Below are 18,867 nucleotides of genomic sequence, written 5' to 3' on the forward strand. Positions count from 1 at the left end.
TTGGAAGCGATACCTCTCCATCCTTGCCCTCAAAAGGGTAAAGGCCCTAAAGCCAGTTCTCGCTCCAAGGGCACGAAAGGATACCCCGAGACCTGATGGGAAGGGCTATCGCCGGACCATCAGGTGGCCGACCTGCGGAGCTCATCCTCGGGGGCTCCGTGTTCGTCGAGTCTTAGATGGCTCGGATTCGCGCGGAGTTTCAGATTCCTGACTCGGTACACATACGAGCGCTTGCTCCCCATGATGCCCTCGGTGATCCTACTGAGGGTGACATCGCCATCTTCGTCTGTGCTTTACAATGCTGGCTTCAGCTTCCGATGCATCCCTTTCTGCACGCCACGACTGCACGCTTAAAGTTAGCTCCGGGCTAACTTATTCCTAATGCTTGGAGAATCTCGATGGCTTTGTATGTAATATAGCATTAGGCCAAGAATCAAGAGCTGGTGCTCGACGAGTTCCTGTCCCTTTACCAAGCTAAGCATGACCGCTGCGAGCCGTGTTGGTACTACTTCGCTGCCAGGGCCCATCAGGGCTCAGGCCTCGTGTTCAGACGTCCTTCTTCCAACAAAGATTGGAAGAATAAGTGCTTCTGGGCCTCGGGAGAGTGGGAAGCGCCCTCGGTTGAGCTCAGAAATCTGCGGGTCAGAGTGCCCACCAAATTCTTCACCCCAGGTCGGATTTCGAGAGGTGCCTGTTCCTTATTGGTTTCCCGACCTATGCCCCTCTGACCGATTCTTATTTATCTTTGTAGAATACTCGAAGGGAGCTCTCAAGCTCTCCTCTCTTCTCCGGACTCAGGTGGCCAGGGCGAGGTTGCTTAAAGAAGAGCAGCGCGTCTGACACTACGTAATTAATCCGGACAACCTTCACCAGTCTGGACTTTGCAAACTCAAGCCCCTCCCTTCTGCTTAAAGTCAGTATCATCTCATTATGCCGAAAAAATCTCTTTAGTTGCGGATGTTTCCTTAATTTTCGCTGCTTGCATAGGTATGACCGAGGCTTTAGGAACCAGAAAGAGGAAGCCCCCATCTATCCAGTAGATGTTACGCTCTGAATCCCGAGTAAAAGTCACTACTCGGAGGAAGAAGGAGACTCCTCATGTAGAGGTCACTCTTGTCGTGGTCCCTGATGCCGCTCCTGAGACTGGGGTCGCCCCTACCTCTGAAGTCTGACCTGTTGCCGCCTTCGCCCAAGCCCTTGAGATGCCCCCGACTACCTCCACACAACCTCCCACGGTAGGGGGAGAGAGTGGGAGAGGCTTCGTGATTCCCTCTTCTTCCGAACGCGAGGGAGCCGATCAAACTACTAGAGGCATGCACACCTCGCCAGGGGATGGAGGCACCGCGATGGCCGAGGCTCAGGTCTCGGTAGCTAGTGGTGTAGGTGAGGCGGCAGGGTCTGCTCCTCTCCTTGAAATAGGAGGACTCCCACCGGGCTAACACATGTCTGGCTTGGTTTACTGGGCGGCAAAATACGCCCCTGAGGAGGAGATTGCTGAACTCCTTACTCATCGCCATGAGTCTTTCGTTAACAACCTTGCCTCTGTCTACTACAAGGTAACCTTCTTGTACGATTTTTGTCTTGTATGGTTTCGAACTGTTCCTGACTATTTCTCTGGCTCAGTCATTGCCCATGCTTTTGTCGACTCGGGAGAGACTACGGGAAGTGACTAGGAAGGATGAGGAGATTGAAACTCTCTGGGGAGAAGTCGAAGCATTTCGGCAGGAGCGGGAGGAGTTACGAGGCTTACTGGTGGAGGGGAAGGTAAGGGAACTGTTATACCAACGGGGCATCATCGAGCTTCAGGCCCGTTGCGGTGTTGCTGAGTTTGAGCTCTCAAAGATCAGGACCTATCTTGGCTCGATGGAGGAGGATACTGTTCGACTGGCAGCTGAGTTAGGGCAAGCTAAGGTCGACGCTGCCACGGAGCTGGAGATCGAGGTTGAGAAAGTTAAGGTAGCTCAGCACACTGAGTTTGAGGCCTCAGCTACTTCAATGGTTGTCGCCGCCGTTGAGGAGTACAAGTCTTCAGCGGAAAGGACTGCCGAAGTTGACAAGTTCTATTATTGTGGCTATAATGCCTGTATAGACGATGTTCGAAACCTTTATCCAGACCTCAACCTGGATGCCCTAGCCGCTGACGATGCTGGGGGGAAGCAGGCTGAAGGCGCTGCTTCCAGCCGACTCCCTGGCTCCGATCTTCCCTCTGCCAATTAGTCCGCCATTATCTCCCTTTATATATATATATATATTTAACTTGAATATTTTTGATGAATAATGATTTTTGATTATGTGGATTGCACTTGATACGATTTATCGAATGACGAGCCGATCTCTTCTATAAGAGTTTGCCTGCCGAAGGGTTCTGTCTCTGCACATGAGAGATGGTCCTTCGTAGCGTACTCGGATGGCGAGTCGACCACTCTTGTCAAGTAGTCGGCTCACCCGTGAGACCTTATTTCTCGCGGAGGTCCCATGTAAGTTGTGTAGAAAAGAACTGGACAATTTCATGTTGAAAGATGCATCTTTTATTAAAACAGTAGATTCCTGGAGAGATGAGCCGACCCTTACATTGTTTCTCTCAAGAGCAGTAGATTTTCAGATGTTCGACATTCCACCGATGCGGCAGGGGACGCTCTTCCAGATCCTTGAGTCGATAAGAGCCAGGCTTTGCTGAGCTGACAACTTGATAAGGACCTTCCCAATTAGGTCCTAAGGATCCTACTCCTGGTTCTGACGTGTTTTGGAACACACGGCGCGGGACTAGGTCACCTAGTCGGAAACGCCTTGTCTTGGTCTTGGAGTTGTAGAAGCGGGCGACCTGTTGGTGTCAAGCTGCGATTCATAGCTTGGCGGTATCTCTTAGTTCTTTAATTAAGTCGAGGCTCATTGCTATTTGGTCAGCGTTCTACCCGTCGTGATATGATCGCACTCAGGCGGTGGGGAGTCCTATCTTGATTGGAATGATCGCCTCAGCACCGTAGGAAAGGGAGAATGGTGTTTCCCCTGTTGTTGTCCGAGCTGTAGTTCTGTATGCCCATAACACAAATGGGAGTTCATCGGTCCATGTGCCTTTCGCCTTTTCCAACTTGGTCTTGAGATGACTATTTATTATTTTATTTATTGCCTCCACTTGGCCATTTGACTAAGGTTGCCGAGGTGATGAATAGGCGTTCCTGATGCCAAGCTTTTGACATATGCTCCTGAATCTATCGTTGTCGAATTGCTTCCCGTTGTCCGAAACAATGGTATGCGGGATGCCGAATTGACATACGATATTCTTCCAGAGGAAGTCTGTTACCTTCCGCTCGGTAATCCTGGCAACAGGGTCGGCCTCGGCCCATTTGGTAAAGTAATCCACTGCTACGATCACGTACTTGGTTTGTCCCTTACCCTGGGGCAGAGGGTCGATGATGTCGATTCTCCACTGAGCGAATGGCCAAGGCCCGCTTATGGGGGTCAGTTCTTCCGTCGGCTATCTGGGGATGGCTGCGAATCTTTGACACTTGTCACACTTCTGAGTGAAGTCTCTGGAGTCACCTTGGATCGTTGGCTAGAAGTATCCTTGACGAATGATCTTCTGCGCTAGGGCTCTGCCTCCGGAATGATTTCCGCATATTCTCTTGTGGATCTCCCTAATCACATATTCTGCCTTGTCAGGTCGTAGGCACCTCAGATATGGCTGAGAAAATCCCTTCTTGTATAAGATATTCCCGATGATAGTATATTGTGCCGATCTAATCCTTAGGTGTCGGGCTTCCAATCTGTCCTCGTGAATCTTACCGTCCCTGAGGAACTCAACTATCGGGTCCATCCAACTCGGAATTGTTTGTACAGGTTGGACGACCTCTTGACCACGACAATTGATACTCGGCTTGCTCAAGAACTCCACTGGGATGAATATCGGGATTCTTCCTTCAGTAGCTGAAGCGACCTTCCCAAGAGCGTCGGCCCAGGAATTCTCGGCCCTTGGTATTTGATTGATGTTGCACTCTTGGAACTTTTTTATTAGCTTCCGAGCCTCACTCAGGTAAGCTACCGTTCTGGCTTCCTTCGCCTCATATTCTGATGATACTTGGTTTACGATGAGCTAAGAATCACACTTGACATTCAGAATTCGGACCCCCAAGGCAGCTGCTAATCTGAGCCCGGCCAACAGGGCTTCATACTCTACTTCATTATTTGAGGCTCGGAATCTGAGCCTTGTCGTGTACTGAACTGTCGTCGCATCAGACGCGACTAGAATGATCCCTGCTCCTTGCTTTGAGTTTGATGAACCGTTTACGAACAACGTCCATTTATCCTCTGCCTCGGTCTTCCCGATAGACTCAGGGATAGGAAGGATCGCAAGGCTCTTTGTCGAGCACATGGGTACGTCTGAGCCAGACGACTCGGTCTCACTATTTTGAGCGGTGAACTCCACTATAAAATCGGCCACTGCTTGGCCCTTGATGGCTATCCTCGGTAGATATTTGATGTCTAATTCGCCGAGCTCAACTGCCCACTTAGTCAACCGTTCAGACACTTCAGGCTTTTGGAGTACTTGTCGAAGGGGTTGATCTGTGAGGACAACTATGGAGTGTGCTTGGAAGTACGGGTGTAGCCGACGAGCCGACACAATTAGATCTAGGGCGAGCCTCTCCATATCTGGATATCTCGTTTTTGCCCGGACTAACGCCTTGTTGACATAGTAAACAGGGTATTGTTTTCCTCCAAACTCTCTGACGAGCGCTGAGCTGACGGCCGAGGAGGAAACGACTAAGTAAAGTAGCAACGGTTCTCCCTTCTCTAGTTTAGAGAGCAACGGGGGTGATCCCAAATACTACTTCAGTTGCTGGAAAGCTTGCTCGCACTCAGGAGTCCACTTTGCCTTCTTACCACCCTTCACTGCTGGAAAAAGGGGAGACACTTGTCCGTAGCACTGGGGATGAAGCGGTTAAGCGCGGCTACTCTTCCTGTGAGGCGTTGGATCTCCTTCATAGTCCGAGGTGAGCTCATGTCCAGGAGAGCTCTTATCTTTTCCGCATTGGCCTCGATTCCCCTCTAGCTGTCTTGGAAATCGAGGAACTTGCTCGAACGTACACTGAACGCACATTTGGTCGGGTTCAGTCTCATCTAGTACTTTCAAAGGATGGAGGTCTCGGCTAGATCCGAGTTGTGGTTGACTGATCTGATGCTTTTCACTAGCACGTCGTCGACATAAACTTCCATGGTCTTACCGATTTGATGGGCGAACATTTTGTTCACCAGTCGCTGATAGGTTGCCCCTATATTCTTTAACCCGAAGGGCATGACCCAATAACAATAGAGTCCTTTATCTGTGACGAATGCTGTCTTCTGTTTGTCCGAGGAGTTCATAGTAATCTGGTTATAACCAGAGTATGCGTCCATAAACGTTAGGAGCTTGTGCCCGGTTGTGCTGTCTACCAGTTGGTCGATCCTCGGGAGGGGGAAATTATCCTTGGGGCAAGCCTTGTTGAGGTCGGAGTAATCTAAGAAGACTCGCCACTTTCCGTTGGCCTTTTTGACAAGCACAACGTTGGCGATCCAGTTTGGGTAGTGGACCTCTTTTATGAAGCCAGCGTCGAGGAGTTTTGCAACTTCCTCGACAATCGCCACATCTCTTGGGCTCAAAAGCCCTTCTCTTCTGCTCGACTGGCTTGTGTTCCGGATCCACATTCAGCCTGTGGACTATAACTTCAGAAGCGATGCCCGGCATTTCTTGGTGAGACCACACAAAGACATCTTTGTGCTGTCGCAGAAAATTCAGCATCTGATTCTGCTGATCGGCATTCAACGATGATCTGAGTTGGACCGTTCTGGTCGGATCAGCGTCGTCGAGTGGGAAGGTCAAGAGGTCCTCCACAGGGGAACTCTCCATTGAAGTGTCTTCTCTGAGGTCGAGCATACCCATTGTGAAGGCTTACTTTGTTGAGCCCTTTCTAACTGCTATGGAATAGCATCGTTGAGCTTCTCCCTGGTCGCCTCTGACATAGCCGACTCCCCCAATAGCAGGGAACTTCATCATCAGGTTATACGTGGATACCACTGCCCTCATGGTGTTAAGAGATGGTCATCCAAGGATGACATTGTGTGTTGACGGTGTGTTTACCACCAAAAAGTCCACCAACAGAGTGACTTGATTCTGTCCTTCCCCTGTTGTGACCGAGAGAGAGATCGCCCCTTCCGAGATAACTTTATTGCCTGCGAAGTCGTGCAACGGGGTCCGGACAGGTCGGAGGCGCAACCTGTCAATACCCATCTTGTCGAATGCTTCGGAGTACAAGATGTTGGCTGAGCTCTTAGTATCGACTAGGATGTGGTATACCTTACGATTGGCTATCATCATCATGACTACCAACGCATCGTCATGAGGATGCTGAATTCCACTCACGTCATCCTTTGTAAATGTAAGATTGCACGGGCTCACTCGGAGCTCCTTTCTCGGCTTGTTAGCTAAGCGGATGTAGTGCTCGGGGTCTGTGCTCTGAGCATGAGCTTTTTGGGTTTGGTTTGAGTCGCCGCCCCCGGACGGACCACCGTATATCGTCCGGATCTCTGTACCATCGTCCGTAGCTTTGCTTGGTTGCTCATCCTTCCAAGTCTGTCTTTCTTCTTTTATGTACCGACGCAAGTGACCCTTGCGGATGAGGGTCTCGATCTCCTCCTTCAAGTCGACGCAATCGCTGGTGTTATGCCCATGGTCCCGATGAAAACAAAAATATTTGCGTTTGTCTCGCTGACCCTCTTCCGTCTTCATGCAGCTCAGCCAATGTAACAACCTTTTGTCTCGGATATCCAACAGGATCTGCTCTGGAGACGTGTTGAGGAGTATACGAGCTGAATCAGCTTTCGGGTTTTCTATTCGGCCTTTGGCCATGGGATCAATCCTCATCTGATCTCTTCTTGCTTGTGCTAGGTTGGAATGGGGCATCCTTGCGCTTCTTGTCTTTGGATGAGTGTTTCGAGCCTAGTGCACTTTTCCGCGAGCTAAAGAACTCCTCGGTGTTAGTAAACTTCTGGGCTCTATTTATGAGATCGCTCAGAGTGGTCAGGGGGTTCTTCCCTATCGAGAAGAGGAACCTCCCGTCTTTGAGTCCACTGATCATTGCGGTCAGAGCCATCTTGTCAGAGTAATCGTCGACCTGCAAAGCCTCCTCGTTGAATCGAGAAATGTAGTCCTTCAGCGATTCTCCGCTTTTCTGTTTGAGGGTGAGTAGATGAGTTGACGGCTTTCGACTCTTCTTTCCGACAATGAATTGCGTCAAGAAAGCTCTACTGAGCTTGACGAACGTGCCGATTGACTTTGGCTTGAGTTGTCGGTACCAGCTTCTCGTAGCCCCGTGAGGGTTATGGATAATGCTCTACACATCATCGCCTCCGATGCTGACTGGATCTGCATCCAGGAGCGATAAGACTCCATGTGTTCTGTCGGGTCCTCGGAACCTGAATATTGAATGATGGGGGGCATCTTGAACCTCGGAGGCAGCGCTCATGATTTCACTAGTAAACGGAGGCTCGGTCTCCTCCATCATCACTTCTACTGCAGTTGGAGCCTGCGTCTGGTGATCCCGCTGCATGCTCTTGATATGGTTTCCGAGTTCGTCAAGCTGAGCTTCCCATGGGTCCCTGTTCTCAGCGACAGTTTCACGAGGAGCCTCGACCTCGGGTGTTCTGCCCCTTCTCCTCCTTTCCAACTCATGGCAGAGGTCAGTTGGGGCTAGGGCTGAGGTCTCAGACACACAAGTCAGTGCTCGGGTTGCTGCATTTCATACGTGAATCAGGGCCCAAGCTGATATACTTCAGGACGCTCTTGCTCGCGAACTTACGAGAACAGGTCGCTTTGCTGCCAATGGAGCGACCTCCCCTTGATCGGGGGGTGGTTGCTGTCCTGCCATCTGTTGCTGCTTCATTTGGCTGATCTCGTTGACCAATGCCTGCACTTGGTTCTGCGACGCACGGTACTTGCCTTCTCGGCTCCGAGTTTGTTGAGACGGTCCTGTTGGAGCTGATTCAGCATGGAGTACTGTAGATGAGTGTTGTTGTCCAGTGGGCTCGGGTTCTACCACTGCTACTGGAAGTGCTTTCTTCTTTCCCTTATCCATTTCTGGTAAAGTCACAAAGACTTTTTATCCGGTTCCCACAGAAGGCGCCAATATGTTGATGCAAAAATCTGGTTCATCCCCGTTGAGCTCCGAACACTCGTGCCGAGCCCTGTAAGCCTAGACAGGAGAAGGACAAATGAGACCCTGGCTAGAGCAGGGGACCCTTCGATGCCAAAGTCAGGCTAGGAATCTGGGTCTAAGTAATTTAGCTGGGGCTTAGGGTGTGAGATATTACGCACCTATTCTTGTGGGTTTGATTACTATTTATATCTTTCAGTTGGAGTGAACGTGTCCGTCATTCTCGACACGATCTTGGCCCCTTATCATGGACGATGTGCATGTTGATATTGGCGGTTATTCCGAGATCGTGTGTTGGCAGTTACTCTAGACATTTTTACTGGAGTTAATTCCTGAGCGTAATTATAGGACGCTCCTTCGTCCGAGCTGACCCTTACAATTCGAGCCCGCAATCGGGTCAGTTTTAGTTGCTTGCTCACAAGGGTCCGGTTGTAGCGGTCGGGCAATACGTAATGGCTTCTTCCCAATTCCACGTCGACTTCCAAACTCTGTCTTGCTGCAGCTGCCCAACCAGCCGATCCAAGTCTACCTCTGTTGAGTTTGGCTTAGATTTTCCCATAACAAACATCATATCAGCGAATTGGACAATGTAATTGTCTTTGAGATTCCTTCTAAACCTGATATCCTAAACAACCTTGCCATCAGCCACTATGACACAATGCTTACTAAGAAGCCACCGTAAATAGCTCATGGAAAGCCACTGAGATGCTTTATACCCGATCCATTTATCCTCCAAAAAACACATTCTATCTCCTTTGCTGACCAAAAAATAGGAACCGACCCTAAGGGTTTCACCTCATTCCTTATTGTTGTCCCTTGTACTACAGATGCCCCTCCACACCCCACAGGGTAGGAAGGGTCCCATCTGGAATCCCACCTGCCATTGGCAGTGCCACTTATCTGGAATCCCACCTGGGGCATAACGGGCCATTACAGGGGCTGTAACAGCCTTCATGGGTAATTTTTTTTCCCCATAACGGCCTTTACGACCCCGTAACGTATAACTGTTGCTATCGTTACCTTTATGTAATGACCTTTACGACCTCGTAACGGCCTTTACCACACACTATGCACAGGAAGTCCCAAATAGATGATTGAGAGGCTTTCATTGTTATTACCCAAGACAGATTGTTGGAAAGACATTTGGGCTTGAGTTATATTGACATGCTTGCAATTGAGCTCTTTTTGAAATTCACTTTTTGCCCCTAGACCACTTCATAGCACTTTAAAATTCCTTTTAAATTCTTCACTTGATCACTGTCACCCTACATAAAACCAAGGTTTCTTCAACAAGTTGCAAATGGAATATACAGAAAGTTCCACCAGTCAACTGTAAAACTTAAGCCTTTGCAAACAATTGACTAAAGAATTCGGCCAAATTGCTAATGGAAAGGGGCAGAGGGAGTCGCCCTGCCTGTGGCCTCTGGAATTGGAGAAGAAACTCACTAAAGAGCCATTGATTAAGGTTGAGGCGGCGAAAGAGATGCATTCCTAAACCCAATTGTGCCTCTTTTGCCTAAAACCATTTTGTTTAGAACCTGCATAAGCAAATCCCATTCAACATGGTCAAAGGTTTTTTCCATGTCAATCTTGCAGATTATGCCCTTCTCCTAGGCTCTCTACGTCGAGTGGAGGCATTCATTTGCCAACAAGATTCCATCAGGAAGCTGCTTATCAGTGATGAAAGCTCCCTAATATAGTGCTATCTATTATCTTAACCATGACCAACTTCAAGCACTCCACTAGTACTTATGCTAATATTTGGTAGACATTGACCAAGTGGCCACTAGTTCTGAAATTAGAGAGCAACTCTACATTGGATTTCTTTAGAATAAGGCATATGAATGCTAAGCTTCCCTCTGGCTTAGAATTTATCAAAAACTTCCATCAAATCGCCCTTATAATATCCTGTCAGTGTTAGAAAAAACCTATGGAAAAACCATCTTCAAGCCCTGGAGACTCTTTTGCCTCTATATCCATCACTGCATTTTAACTTCCTCCCACTGAACTCTTTTTTGAGTAATGCATCTTCCTCGAGAGCAAGCGATTGGAAGGCAAAGCCCTTGAATTGGGGTCTTCGAATGCTGCCACTTGAGTAAAGCCTTTAGTAGAAGTTGATAATTTTTTTCTTCTTTATCCTCCACAACACCATTCATGATCAATTTAAGTTTGTGTTCCTTCTTTTCTGACCATTGGCGAGCCGGTGTAAGAAACTCGTGTTTCGATCAACCTCTTTAAGATAAAACACTTTTAATCTCTGGCGCCATACAATTTGATGTAGGACTAATGCATGAATTCAAATATTGTGAGAGATCAATCAACAAAATTAAATTAATTAATAAAAATAAAATAACTTGCTACCATCACCACAAATACCAAGATTCGAAAAGGAGATCATGCATAATTCAAGCCTAAGTTGCCAAGCACCATCCTACAAGACCATTAAATAAGGGAAACAAGGATCTAATGGATGTATAAATATCTAAATATCATAGTGTGAAGCCTATTTCAAAGAGGAACGTCTAATACTACCTAGGGTGAGATTATGGTTGTAGAGAAATTGAGGAAAACTTGGAATTAATGTTAATGGGGTAAATTGGGTAAATGAGTTAAAAGGTTTAGGTACTAGGATAAGGGAATTACGGTTTTGGATGGAGGGAATGTAGGGATTTGGGTTTAATTGAAGATTGAGAAGAGCTGGGGTTTGATAATTTGGGAAATAGGAAGATTTGGGATTTCTAGGTTTAGGGTTAGGGTTTGGACAAGAGAAGGTAGGGTTTTGTTCTATGGGTGGTGGAAGGCCAAAGGAGCAAGGGTGGGGCCATACGGCCAACCCTATGTGTTTACATGTCTGGGCTAGCTAGGTTAGGTTTTGAGTTTCGAGAGTTCGGCTTGTCGTGGAATGTATAAAGGATGAGAAACGAAAGGTTATTGATGGATTTGAAGAAAGGGAAAGAACACACGGAGAACTTGAAGAATACCTCGATTGTTGATAAAGAGATGTGAGTGTGGGGATAGATGGAAGCCTCACACTTCCGTTGATGAAGATAAGCTTTGCACCGATCTTCCTTCCAAGTTACATGGAAGACATCCTCACATCTATGAAGATTGGAGAAGAAAACAAGGAGTTCTCTATTGTCTTTTTTTTTTCCCCCACAAAACCAAGCAATGAGGAGTTCACAAGCCCTCCCTTTTTATATAGCCTCAAGACTTTTTTCAAAATTACAAATTAAACCCTATTCAGGGAATTTTGACCAAAATAACTCTAGTCTAATGAAAAATCAAATAAAATCATTCATAAGGTGTCCAAAGCATAAATCAATCATAAACTAAATCCTAAAACATACTAATGTGCAATGATGATGAAAATGGTCCACAATCAATGGCCCGATCATGTAATCCATGCGATCCAACGGCCGAATCGTCACGTCACTCAAATCTAACGGTCCAAATCACTCCCTAAAACAACCCGTGCACATCTTCTTAGTGTGGGGTCTTTCAGATGCTCGCACATGTACGTGGGGTCTTCAACATGATCATGGGTACTCGCCTAGCCATAGAGAAATCGGTGCAACCCGCCTCCTCTGATACGTACACAAAGGTGTACGTGATGTGATGTCCTCATCGCAATTTTTTCATGAAGAAACATTTTGTTGAGATCTTTCAACTTGCAAGATCTAGATATCCTCTCATTGGGTGAGAGGCCCACCTTCAATCTCCTTCTTGTTTAAAGTATGAATAGATTCTTCAATCGCCTCTCCTCTTCTTGATTCTGTTGCTTTCGTCATTGCGCTCCAATCTTTTGATGTGCCTTTAATGAATTGCAACTTCTTCAGTGATATGAAGCCAACCCACTTGCTCGTATTGCAACACTTTTACCACTCCTGCGCTATGAGCTTGAAGTTCTAATAGCAAAGCCATTTATTCTTGAAACTGAATGACTGTGGATCACACCTCATGCCCTCCATCTGAAAGAAAATGGGCCAATGGTCGGATGTAGGCTGTGGAAGAGTTTCTTGTCTTGAGAAAGGGCATCTACACTCCCATTGAAATCCAATCAGGAACTTGTCCAATTTACTCAAAATTGGGGGATTCTTGTTATTTGACCATGAGAATAAGCAACCTCTGCTAGGAAGATCAACAATTGGCAGTTGCTACTGAGGTCATCGAAGAGTCTTGTATTACCAGATTTTCTTAATCTTGTAGTCTTCTCATTGCTGAATACAATAGCATTAACCCCCCTACCCCCTAACCCCAATCTGTGGTTAACTTCCTTCAACTCCACAAATTCCACCTTTAAACTTATTTTCGTTGGTCCATTGACGTCTGAGATCACCCATTCTGTGTTTGAGGAAGTCCTGGAGCTTAACAAAGATAGAGAACTTGCCTATAATAAAGTTGTAGTTGAACTCGTCGTCCCATATTGATATGATCCCCCCGACCGACTCAACAACAGGGACTGCAGTCCATCGGCACCTCCTTTCCCAAAATTCCAAAATCCTTTTGTCATTCATTGTCTCCTGTTTTGATTCTTGATGAGAATGATCTCAAGCCAATACTTTCTTACTGGGCCGCTCACAATTAATCTTCTTCTAGCAGCCCCCATCCCTTTGACATTCCATGCCATCACTATCATCTAGAGCTATTTTTACTCTCTGCCCTAGCTGATCTTCATGGCCTACCGGAGACTAGTGAAGTTTCACTTCCTTTTCTCTTGCCCATCACCTATTGTCGGCTTTTCTTTTCAATGTCAATGTCCCTAGATTCCATTTGCATGAAGATATCATGAGGCTCTTCATCTTCGAGACCCCCATCATATCCATGATTGTCATTGACCACTTCGCTTTCTCCTGAATTGTATAGGTGGTGTTTTCCCTCCCAATCATAGTCTCTATGGCCTCATCTCCCCATTTAATCATGTCGCCTTCTTTAGAAATCAGCTCTCCTTATTTGATTTCATAGTGCTATGCCCAGTGTTTTGAATATCGATGATATCAGCCAATATATCCCATGATATATCTTGTATCCCACTTGTGCGATACGAAGCACACAGGTATTGCCGATATATTCCACCTCTTCGATCTAGTGAGCATTTTCAATTTTCAATCCATGTTTTTTGTTGTAAATCATGTTAAACCAGGGTCAAATGGTTACAAATCTATGATTCTTCATGTTTTTCATGAAAAATTATTAATTTGGAGCTTCGATTTCGAGATTTGGGGGAGATGGGTCAAGTTGCAGAAATTTGAGAAAAAATAAAATTTCTCAATTTCTCACAAATCAGTTGCAATCTTTGTATCCAAACACAAAATTAAACATGTTTGTAACCCAATCTAGTGATTCTTCTTTTGCTTTTGAATGTATTGCTTGTGTTTCCATACATGTCTTCTTACGTTTATAAATTATATGAATAGACTTTGAATATACTTCCATTAGTTCAGTTGGAAAGCACATATATTAGGACCCCATACAAGGAAACCCCTATTATGTGCACCTTTATTTATTTATTTATTTTTATTTTAAATTTCTAAGTGTGTATTGATGTCTTTTTCAACAATCCCTGAAATTTCATTGAAACATTCGACCAATTTCCCAATGTTCCCATGTTTCCCAACAATGATGATACATTACGCGATACAACCGATATATCCCATGTGATAACCGATATTTATCCGTATCCCAAGGCTGAGATACATTACGCGATAACGATATTTAAAACATTGGCTATGCCAATGAACTAATCATATGGGGGTATGATCTGAAAGGGGCCCATTATGATCTCTCTTGTCCACCCAACTACTTTCAACCCTGATCTCATCATCCTGAAGATTACCTTTAGCTTTGGTCCATTTGCCATGCTCGTTTGATTCGCCGCCCTCGCTTTTCTTAGTCGAACCCACTGCTAACTGAGGGGCACTTCTCTTTCGCCGAGTGAAGGAGATGGTTGAGAAGTGGCCTTTGACGCACCAACAGCTTATCCACGGAATACGACTTTTCCCCATCCAATCTAGGGTCCAAGGCTTAGCGATCATTGTGCTTCACATGCTTCTGATGATTGGTGGGCAATGGATCCCCTATCGCAACGGTGTTGCTAAGAACAAGAGTACTAATTTCGCCATTAGGATCTCTCCCCAATCCCAGGGAGACAAGAGTTGAATACCCTCCAAGAGAGGGATAAAACCCTTTTGCGAAAGGTAAAAAAAAAAGAAACAATTGTTGCACCATGCTCTATGATTGCTGTGGGCATTGCCAACTGAAGGTCCATGGCCACCCTGCATATGAGGGAGACTTGCCTGTGTATGGCGACTCATCAGAAGAGGAGCCGACCTTGTAATCCTCACAAATATCAATCTGCCCAATCTACAGAGGGTTGATGCTCTTCTGCTACGTGTATCCCCTCCTGCAGACATTATTTGTTATCACTATCATAGATATTTCTCGTAATTGAATTTTCAGCAAAAGTCCCTATTTTTACCTAGTAGAATGTCTTCTTTTTCTATGATATAATGAAACCTTTCAAATCAAGAGTTTGTGTGACCCAATGTTTTAAATAGTGAATTGCGTGTAGTGTAGCATTCACCCCTCTGAAGCGAAAGCTTAAGCTACATAGCTACACACTACTTCTAGATTTTTTAGTTAAGGTTGTGCTTGGTTGCACCAAATGTGATGGAATTTCATGATATTTACACCAAATTAGTCTGATTAATAGTGACATTTGGTGGCATTTGGTGCAACCAAACAGCCTAAAATAATAGGAAAAATAGGCAAAGATTAATATTGAAGTATAAAGGTAAAAAAAGAGCAACCTAGCTGATTTAATACTATTACTTATATTATTTTGCTAAAATCATTGAAAAGATTAACTACTTTTTATTAAAAAATGAAAAATGAAATAAATAATTGAAAACATCAATTGATTGTAATGTTTTAGTGAAAAATAAATTGTAGTGTAAGGTATGTAGTGGATTCAATAGGCTATTTAGCAGATAACATATGCAAAATTAGCATGTGGTGTAGGCTATATGTGACTTGAGTTATTTTCATGAGCTACTGACATTAGGGCCAAGCTACGCTATGTAGCATAAGCTACATGCTACATGGCGAATCTATTTAAAACATTGATGTGACCAAAATATGGGCATTGTTGTCCAATTGAGAACTTGAATGAACCAGACAAACTCTTAGCCGAGCATTGTAGGGTTAGTAACCTTTAGTGAAAGCATGTTAACCTTAATCAGCACTAATCGCTGAATGTGCTCATTGCCAAAACCAGACTGATTGGATACATTGGAACATGTATAAGGTATCTATCAATTGGATGGTCAATACCACGTCAGCCTAAAAAGTTTAAAGAGTAGGCAGAAATTGTGTTGGCCCTCTGATTAAGAGGACAGTGGGGGCTACCAAGAGGTTAAAGGTGATGTCAATAGTTAGGGTGAAGGGCAGTGTTGGGAATGGTCGTGTTGGCATGTGAGCGGTGTTCAATAGGCATGTATTCGTGGGCTCCCTACTATTCCTGGTGGTCAACTACTTGAGCATGTCCTTTCCACTCCTTTTCTGATGGTGGTGCAAGTGTCCTTTGGTTCTAACTTTGGTGCCTGTGTTTCTTACTTGATACAAGGGAGTTCCATATGTATGTTTGACAACACTGTAGTTGGCAACAAGTGAAATAAGGAATGATTGACTGTTGGTGGGATTCACATCCTTCCAACCATGCGGGGTTGAGGGTTGATTGAAAGCCAGTAATTTCTCCAACTCAAAGCTACAGCGTGGAGCCAGCAGTGCCTCTTTGCTATCTTTTCTCCCCGCCTTGTGCATATTTTTCTTATGCTTCTGTTTCTCTTCTTATTTCCATCTGTGTGGTGTACCACCAATCCACCATGTGGAGTCTTCGAAGTTCCGGGGGTGCCTTCCTCAGCCCTGACCATCTGTGGTCTGCTTTTCTCTTTCATCTATCCGCCATGTAACATCCTCAAACCTACCACAGCAACCATCTGCTGCCTATTTTTATTCTCTTCCCTGCCTGGGAAAGTGGATCAAAGAAAGATAGCTTCTCTCCTGGACTGATGGCTGCTCGTAATGGTCGGCCTTCCGACCAGAATGCCTCCTTGGTCGAAGAGCATAGCCAGTACAGGTAGCCTCAATGGAAGTTGGACTCTGTATGCTGCTTGTCCAACTCGTCCAACTATGGGGAAAGTCCAATCATACTTCCTTATGAGCCCTGTATGCACCTTACAGTATACTTTGGCTGAAGCTTTACTAGTACTAAGTCGAAGTGGGTGGGCCTTTTATCTCTCTGCCCACTTTTTCATTATCTTGGAAACCTTTTCTAAGTATGCTTTTACAATTTCAGTTTGTTTGTGCTAGTCACCTCAACTTGTCCTATAGCTTGTATCATAGGAAGAAGTTTCTGTTAACCATATACCACTTGGACAGGAAGGGTCTATCAACTGCCTCATTTGCAAGGCAATGATTGGCTGTCTCCTTTGCTTGCTTGTTCTCTGGAGTGTACTTGTATTAGTTGGGTTGGCGTTAGTACTCAGTAGGACCAAGTTATCATGTGAGTGTTGTCAATGTGAGTTGCTGGGTAGAGATTAAGAAAGACAATGAGGCTATACCAGGAAATGGCAATCCTGCTCTGGTACTTTTGGCAATGGCCTATCCAAGATGTGGCTGTTCTATTGGATGGCTTGGATCGATGAGCACATTCATGAATGAATGCTGATAAAGGTTAATGCACCCAATATTCATTAGACAAATACATGCAAACATATTCATTAAATTCTTCGAAGTTTCAATTTGAATTTCTTTCAAGAGGCTTGCTGTGTTATCTGGAAAATCATTTCTTTTTCTGCTGCTGCTGCTGTTGCTAGTAGTATGGAGAAAGTTCCCGGTGCTATCAAATGCATGTTGTCCTATTAGCCAGTCATGTACTGGCTGGGTACTGGCATACCTGTGTCTGGACGTGGTCAAGGCAATTGGGTTTCCGGTCGTGTAGGAGTTGGATACAGGTACCATGCATGTGGTAGTGGATCCAAATCCAATCTGAACCATATCAGTCTAACTCTGACCAAGAATAAGGTATTCAGGAAGGGTTTGGATAAGGATTCGGGTGTAGAATTGGATCCAGACTCATGTGTGGGTCCAGATCTGGATTCGGTTCCATACCAGAAACATGCACATTGTGTGGTTTTTAAATAATAAATATAATTAACAATGAAACTGAAAAAGATAATATTTTTGGATATTGGCAACAACCTGAGCCAAGTACCCGACCTGATCCGATTTCTAAATGGATCCAGATTCATCGGCCTGAGTCCAACCTAGTTAAATCAGGCCTGAATGGATGCATATCTGATAAAATTGGGTCAGGTATTTTGGTAACCAGGGATCCGGATACCTGTTGGCAGCCTTAATTATGTTAGTCAAGCACCATTCAATGAGGGCTCTACCATGGATGGGCTGCTCGAAAAGTAATACAATCAGTGGGTTGATCCTAACCACTAATTAGACTTTTGGATATCACAATGGGTGATTAGAAAACATGCACTAGCTGGCATTGAGTGAGCAGTCTTCCAAATGGTGGCTGGGGTCATCTGGCTGGTATGTTTTTGAAAGTATACCCCATCCATTCCCAGCAAGGCTCACAGATGAAGGGTCTAGATGATATACATGTGTTCCACGTGTATAATAGGATGCTTCATGAATTAGATATTCACGTTTAGCACGGAATCTTTTTTCCTTATGTATATATTGCGCATATGCAGCTCTGTGCACACACCAGGTGCCCACATGTGTGACATCCAACCTGCTCATCAGGTGGGTCCTACTGTGTAGATGTTCTGTCCCAAAGAAAGCTGGTCCACTCATCAGATGGGCTCCACATGTATGAAAAAAAGGGAGGGTAAAAGAAAAGAGCCAATGGTCCATAATCAATGTACATGCACGAAATACGCAATGAGTACTGGCCTGATTTTGGGCCAAGTCTCTAGATGGTGTGGCCCACCTGACAAGTGGCTTCAATGTTGTACATGTTGGCACATGCACTAGCATGTTGGTATATGTGGGATCAGCAAACCCCTCTATTGAGACGGCATTCACTGATCTATATTTTTTGTTGCAGGTGGATCAAAGCCAGCGACTCTCGACACTGGTGCTGTTGTAAATGTCCCGTTGTTTGTTAACACTGGTGACGAAATATTGGTGGATACAAGAACTGGCCAATACATGAGCCGTGCTTGATTACTCAAAGCTCCTCATTTCTTTCTTTTCCAATTTTTGTAAAATTTTCATTAGATATTTAGAAGAATTGTCTCTTCGTTGACACCTTTGTTAATCTCGATCTTGTTCTTTTCCTTTTATAAATGATATAAAATTTGCCTATCATGTGTAAGAGATTCATCTACCTGTTACTCATGATGAATGTGAATGTGATGGTGATGGTGGTTGGATGATGAATATGGTGATGATTATGATGAATGTGAATGTAGTGATGACAACAATGATGATAATGTCTGAGAGTTTTTTTTTTTCTAAAAAATGAAGTGGTTAAAAATGACTTAAACAACTGTAGAAAAGAAATGTTTTTGGTGATATATTTCACAAGACTCGGGGAGCAGAGGATTGAATTCACCAAACTGAAAATGAGTTACTTAATAGTAGAAGTGTTATGGGGAGATTAGTC

General features: G+C 45.0%; 1 protein-coding gene across 1 annotated transcript in view; it reads left to right on the forward strand.

The window, feature by feature from the left end:
• Positions 1-18,458, forward strand: part of LOC131223856 (uncharacterized) — a 77,933-nt gene extending 59,475 nt beyond the window's left edge. Inside the window, exon 7 of the mRNA XM_058219381.1 lies at positions 18,307-18,458. Coding sequence (XP_058075364.1) covers positions 18,307-18,425 — 119 coding nt within the window. The 3' untranslated portion in view covers positions 18,426-18,458. The remainder of the gene's footprint in view (positions 1-18,306) is intronic.
• Positions 18,459-18,867: the final 409 nt, after the last annotated feature.

Source organism: Magnolia sinica, chromosome 13, assembly GCF_029962835.1.
Source record: "Magnolia sinica isolate HGM2019 chromosome 13, MsV1, whole genome shotgun sequence".
NCBI classification, from domain to species: domain Eukaryota; kingdom Viridiplantae; phylum Streptophyta; class Magnoliopsida; order Magnoliales; family Magnoliaceae; genus Magnolia; species Magnolia sinica.